The 7,231-nt window shown below is 40.8% G+C and overlaps 1 protein-coding gene across 1 annotated transcript; it reads right to left on the minus strand.

The window, feature by feature from the left end:
• Window positions 1–4,749: 4,749 nt before the first annotated feature.
• LOC122079136 lies at window positions 4,750–6,215 on the minus strand. The gene has a single exon (XM_042645394.1). The coding sequence runs from the start codon at window positions 5,910–5,912 to the stop codon at window positions 5,001–5,003; it is 912 nt and encodes a 303-aa protein (XP_042501328.1). The 5' UTR covers window positions 5,913–6,215; the 3' UTR covers window positions 4,750–5,000.
• Between the last annotated feature and the right edge of the window lie 1,016 nt (window positions 6,216–7,231).

Consider the following 7,231-nt stretch of genomic DNA (forward strand, 5'->3'; position numbering starts at 1 on the left):
GTGAACCCTCTCACGTTATAGACATCAAGGGTCGCTTCCAAATCCCAAGTAATTGGAGTTGCAGCTCAAGAGGAAACAGAAAAAAAAAATTGCTTTCCTCATCAACAGGGAAGAGATGGTATGCATGAGAGTCATACTTTCACAACAGGTTTTACTTCAGTTGAACCAGGTGGAAAAAAAAAAAAAAAAAAACCAACTGCAGCCAAACTAGGTGGAAAAAGGAAAGAATGAGAGAATGGTTAATGAAAATGGGACAATACGGTGAGAAAGAGGGGTAATTTTGGGTTAATGAAAATGGGTTACGGATCAGTCTTTTATTCATAAGGGCTAAAGCATCATTTCATAGCATCACTTAACAGAGACTGACGGCAATAGGGGTGTCAATCGGTCAAGCCGGGTTGGTCTCAGTCTGGCCTAGCCAGGCATGACCGGCCTATGTCCTCCGTCCATGATCTACCTGTTTAAGAAATGAGTCGGTCTCAATCGATGTTGTGTCGGGCTCAATCGGATTTCGGGCTTTAATCGAGCTTCTCCTAATCAGGCTAATTGGATTATAATCGGGCCTTAAACGTGGTAATGTACTAATAAAGCCTTAAACGAGCCTTAAACAATCTTTACTTCTTAGATTTAAGATACTTTAGTTTATTTTATTAAATTATCAACAATTTTGAAAGATATTACACTTAATTGCAGTCAATAATTGATAAAAATATCAATATATACCCTACTCTATCCCAAGAAAATCAAAATACCTGTATAAACAGTTGGGCTAAACGTGTTTTTTCTAGTCGGGCTTGTAAACAGGTCGGGCCGAGCCAGGCCATTCGCGAGGTCCATTGGGCTTACCACTTGCACCATGTACTACCTATATATAAACAGGCTGGGCTTAGGCCCGACATGTTTGTTAATCAGATCAGTCCAGGTCAGATTATAAATGTGTCATACTTTGATCAAGCCCACCAGTGCAGGCTTGGAAATGACACCCTAGATGGTAGAGGGTCTAAATGTAATTTCGTATTAAATAGTGAGTGTTTCTAAAATACTGGCATTCTCTACGGGGTGGCATTGTAAATGATCCTATTTTTTATGAGTCGGAAGAGGTCATAGGCGGTTCACACTACGAATAGAAGGAAAACATAATAAAATTACATCACCGAACCCCATGAGGAACTTGGTCCCATTCTTCTATAAAAAAATTTGCAGTAACTTTATCCTAAGAAAGCCAAGAATCATTTTCTTCACACCAGAATCTTAGCCATTTCTGTCAACGTGAGGAAGTGTTACAGCAGAACAAAACTTTGAAGGGCCAAGACTATTGAGCCGCCCTTGATATTAATATGCTTTAACCCTCACAACATATACCCAGGTATAGTTCCTGTTAGTAGGAGAATCCCCAACATGATTCCACTGGAATGCATTGATTTGCCCTTCTAAGTCGCCACTGCCATCATCAAAGTTGAGTGCGTAGCTTGAAGGGTCATACTGGAATGTGAGCCGCTGCTTTCCTCCACCCTTGACGGCCTTCTTGGTTGCTGCTTTAACTCGGCGGAAAAGGCTTCTGCTATGCTTCTTCCTATAATCATTCACCCATGCAAGTAGCCCCTCCCAATCCTTTCGGTTAGACACGAATCTCAGCTTAAAGACCATATTGAACTGAACTGGAGTGAACTGATTCAGAAAGACATATCCAATTCTCTTTTAAGAAGTTTAAAAAGGGCAACAATTAGTTGGAACCCGAAAGCAAATGCGATCTGCTCGCTCTTTTAAAGGGGCTTTTCAATGCAGTTTCTTCACTGTCGCCGGAGGAGGTGGAGGTCATATGGGGAAGCTAAGATCCCAGAATATCAGGTCCACGCACGCACTTGCTTCCCTGCAATTATATCTGTACCATACCCTGCTAGAGTGCTATGATGGGATCGTGAGAGCACCGGGCATGATCACCTTGCGCCGCTCGCTCGTCGATTCGTTCCTTCATGGGCCTATGTATCTATAACAGTGAATCAAATTGCCTTTTCCAAGACCATGATAGGCAGTAGATTCGATCGATTGGCTGGGGACCATTTCTCCATTTGAATTTAGAAAGACCCTGTCACCATCTAAAGGAAAAAAAAGACCCTGTCACTTTGCGGGTCCCATCTATTCGTCTCTAGTGTTCTGCAATGAAAGACAGGGACCCATCGAATCTGAGGCGTGCTTCAACGGTCAGGATGATGAACGTATCAGAGATCAAGACTAGTTGTTGAAGGAATGATCGCCTACGAAAGGGTTCTTGAGACTCCTCCGTTTGATCAATCAAATCACCCTTGGCTTTTTTGTTCCAAGGCTAACTCTTTTCTGACTGACTGAACCCAGAAAGGCAAATAGGATTTGATGGATTGATACCCAGAGAGGCAATGGGAATGGAATTGGAATGGATGGATTGAGTAGTCTTTTCAGATCTTAACGCTCGGCCTACACCTACAGCAGTCCCCATTCCCATCTTTCTGGTTGTCATTTACATGTTACCATTTTGGCTTGTCATTAAATTACTTTTGGCCTTATTCCGGGGAACTCCCTCGCTTGGCATAAGTGGGTCAGTCCCCACGGTATCTTGGAATTTTTTATTTTTTTTTTATTTTTTTATTTTTAAATTACACCTCTTCCTTGTAGTTTGATAAAATTACAGGTGGATCTAAAGGTTTGAAAGAGTTACGTCCTTCTTCTCTTACAATTTAGGTCAAATTCGTTAGTCTCCATAAAATTGAGGCTGTTAGTTAATGACATCACCTAATATCATACCATCTAATGCCAAAAAACTACCCTTATATATACAAGAACTTACCTATATGCCCTTCCATTAGATAAAAAACAAAAAATGATTGAATCTCATCTTTTACCTATATTTCTTCTAACTATGCTTCTCCACCCTATTTCTTCATCAATCTCTATTTTTAATTAACATGGAATGACTCCAGGGAAGTTGAGAAGAGTAGAGAGCAAAGTCGAATAGGCACCATAACTTCCATGTTTTGTGAAGTCCTTGCGCCAGCGAATTACCTCCACTCTTGCGACACCTAAGCTTCAATTGAAGCTACAATCGAATGCCACACAACAGGTCGTGGATGGAAGGAATTACAGTTATCCTTAACAACTATTGGCTTCAATGGTAAGTATTCCCCTTAATTCATTGTTTTCTTTGTGTTCCTTGGTATGAATCTCTTTTTTAGGGTTTCAAGGGACATAAATTAGGAAGAACAAAGCATAGTAGATTTAGGGTTCCTGATTTAGGTAATTTCCAAACACTGCATGACTTTAAAAACTATTTAATTCCTAAAAAATCATCTGGACTGGAAGAGTATGAAGTGGCAACCAACTTGTGGGTAATGGTCTTTGATTGTCTTTGCAAACAAAAACTTGAACACCATTCGCGATTGCTGATATTTTGGGACATTATGTTCTTAAACACCCCATTCTGAAAATCTAAAATATCAAGATTGCTTGCATTGCAGATTGAGAATGGAATTTTTTTAGTTAATATAATTGAAAAGAAACTAGCTACAGAGAGAAGGGTTGTGAGATTTCCTAAGATAAGAGACACAAACTTAGTGTTAAAGTATGATGGAGCTGTTGATCGACAATCTTTGTAACACTCCCAAACCCGGGTAAGATACGGGTGCAGGCCCTCGCGGGCCACCGTTAAATAACAGCATAAAAGCGACCGATCAATTTTAAAACCTCAAAAATTTGGTCAATTAATCATGGGCCCACCTCTACTATCACCTTACTATTCATGGGTCCCGCTGTGCACTCTGATAAAGTTACACCAAATATACATATTGACCCATTTAACATTTGTACAACATGCTATATATCAAAATCTGCCAAAAACTCAATAATACATGTCATATAGCTATGCATAAACTGCAATAAAATACATTTAATTCCCAAAGTGTATTTCCCCAATTCTCCTCAATTCAAAGTGTATTTCTTCAATTCTCCTCAATTGGCTTTTCCTCTGTGCTAGCCACACCTGATCTGTGAAAAATGAAACTATAGTGGGATGAGCTAAAAGAAATTAGCTCAGCAAGATGGAACATGGCATAATCACACTTAGTAAAATAATACATACACTTAAACTTTCATTCCTTTCTCATACATGCATAAAAACATCTTTCATAACATGTTAAAATCTCTTGTCCATATCACCTATGAGATCTGTCAGTCATTCTGGAGAAATGTTTGTCAAGATCTGAATGAAGAAAGAGAACAACACTTCATCTGGAGAGATCATCTTCTTCAATCTCTCCGACGAGATATTGATCAGGTCCATATTGAACTTGCTTGCATTACTTCTAATGTTGCTGATACCACTACAACTTTTGCCCTTATTGGCCAAAAAGAGAAGCACCTCAGGTACCTTGAAGCACAGCTTCATCAGATGTAGCAACAACAACCTCGTGCTCCCTCTTTTGCCTCTTCTCATCAGCAGCAACCACTTCCAATAACAGTTCCAAGCTTCATCCCACAAGATCCTTTTGCTATCTATGCCTCTCCGACGCCTCCTGTTATTTCTTTTTCAAGGACTTTTCCTACTGAAGAATTGAAAGAACTCCAACGTCAACGGCAGCATAGATGTATGGAGAGGATCCTGATCCTGGAAAGAAGGGCCCGTCCCACACTTAAAATCCAAATTTTATTCTGGGAGTCATATCAGCATTTGAGGTTTGGTTTTTCTTTTTTTTTTTCTTGGGTAGAATCAGGATTCGAGTATAGAAAAATGAAAAGTATATAAAGAGGATTAGAGGACAAACAGATGGGGAAAGAGAAGCGGACAAAATAACGGCTATATACCGGCAAACATCGTCGCCGGCGAGAAACAATGTCGTGGTAATTGTATGCTTACATCGTCTGAGTTTCGCCTCCAAATTGAATTGCAATGCATCAATTCAGGATCTAGAAATTAAATTTAGACTGTTTCGATTGTTTGACCACCTCTGTTGCTAATCTTCTAATAATTTGTTCTACAAAAAGATAAAGCATTCCATTGAGACAAGTGGGTTCTCTAGGGACTCGTTCGTCGGCCAATTCGCCTCCTCCTCTCTCGCTTCCTCCGGTCTCCGTCCGTTGTCCTGATCCAAAGCAGTGATCTGACTAGGGGACCTCACGGCTCTCCACGATGGGCTCCGCCCCAAAGCGGGTCCTGTCGCCGGAGACCTGGACCTTCTTCCAGAACTCTCCCCCAGATCTCGTCTCGTACCACGGCCGCTCCCTGGGATCCGTCGATTTCTCGTATAACCATCTCCACCACCACCACTGCCACTCATGTCCTTTGTGCTCTGATGAATCTGAGATGGTTTCATGCCATTGTTGTCAATTCTCCGGCCCGGCGATTGGTCCATCCTTCTCGCCGGAGAAGACTTCCCTCCCCTTTCCATCCTCCCGGGTAATTCCCCGCTTCCAGGAAGCTTCCTGAGGGCCTTTGCTGGAGATCTGTCTACTCTCTGCCGGGCCTCACCATCCCCAATTGTTGTGGTGGACAAGGTCTCACTCAAGCTACACATGTCCGACATTTCAGAAATCTCATCTACTGTTGGAGATGGATCAGGAGGCAGAGTTGTTCTTCTCTCGATATTATTAGCTCCTTCTTCAATCTTCTTGGTGAAAGAGGAATGATCTAGAGGAGGAGTTGGTGGTGGAGAAGGCTTTTCCTTTTCCTTTTCGATCTTGGGGAAAGAGGGCTTAGGGATCTTCTGGGCTTCCACATTGCAGAAAGATTGTTTTGAGGTTGGAGTCTCCGAGAGCACTTCCTTCACAGTCTCCTCTTCAAATGGACGTAGAACAGGATGAGATGCGCCATCCCTTGCTGCATCTTTTAAGTTAGAGACCTTAGCCTGTTTCCCTTGAGCCTTGTTTGTGCTGACACAGCAACCCATTTTGGGCGTCGTCAAGGTTTTCACTCTAAAAGAGACTACAGAGACTGAAAACTTCGACTGTGGTGATTTTTTTGTTGTGAGATCGACTATGCGACATGGTTAATTGGGCTTTTTCTTCCAACGGGAGATTCAGATGAGCATTTGTTGGAGAAGAGAAAGGCGTTCGGTTTTAGGATTGGAGTGGGAGTGGGAGTAGGAGTGGGTCAAGTGCAAACAAAGAGGCGCATCATCTGTTATGAATATTCAAAGGCGAAAGGGAGTAAAGGGGGACAGTCAATGATGGTATTTATTGAGAGATCTGGCTTTTCGCCACCAGCGGTGGCAATATCACGGACCAAACTCTCTCTCTCTCTCTCTCTCTCTCTCTCTCTCTCTCTCTCTCTCTCATTATGTGAACATTCCCCCATCTCTTCTCTTCTTCTTCTCTCCTCTTTATTTCTTTTGGTTTTTTTTTTTCGTAAACAATAGAGTGAAGTTGTGGAGTGGGGCCAAGTAGGTCCAACCCCACTTCCTCTTACTTTCCTCTTTTATCTCTTGGGGTAAATAAGGTAATTTTTGGGACGGGTATTACATCAACCATTTTAAAAGGAGTTCGGGAAGGAAGGCTTGTCACATAAGATTTTAGGGTTACACAATATATGTCCAAAAATTGTGTACCTAATATTTTGGACTTGAAATAAGTAAAATCATATTAACTAAATAATGGAACGATCCTATAATGGAATTTAGTATGGAATAGGTATCAAAACCAATAGATGAGACCTTAATTGAAATAAGAAGACAAGGGATGTGTAACCTTGTGGGAGTAAATTACCAAAAATACAATATACATGGATGCTAATGCAAATGGGGGTAAATTAGAGGACTTTCTAAGTTACTGTTATGGCATGGTGGATTGTTATAAGTGTCAAGTAAGCTTAGAAGTGGGAGAACCTTATTAATCATAATACTACCCCTATGTAGGACACCTCTATTGTACAAGTGCTATCGGACTTTTGGAATTAACAACTGTCAAAAAAACTCAAGGTGAGTAGGGCTAACCTAATTATCCTCCCCTATTGTGTGATGGATGCTTGTATGAAATACTTGCCATATTGAATTATTTAGTAGAACTTGTTATAAATGTTATAATAAGAGTCTTTAAGACTATTTACCCATGTATCTGTGAAATGTCTGTATTTGAATTGCCAAATGAAATGTTGTGAATGAGACTACTATTATGAGATGAATGAATGTATGTGGTGATACATTAGTATATGAAACAAGAAATACAATTGTGTCTATATTGTGAAATTATGTGTAGCTATTAGTTATGGTTC

Source organism: Macadamia integrifolia, chromosome 5, assembly GCF_013358625.1.
Source record: "Macadamia integrifolia cultivar HAES 741 chromosome 5, SCU_Mint_v3, whole genome shotgun sequence".
In the NCBI taxonomy this organism is placed as follows: domain Eukaryota; kingdom Viridiplantae; phylum Streptophyta; class Magnoliopsida; order Proteales; family Proteaceae; genus Macadamia; species Macadamia integrifolia.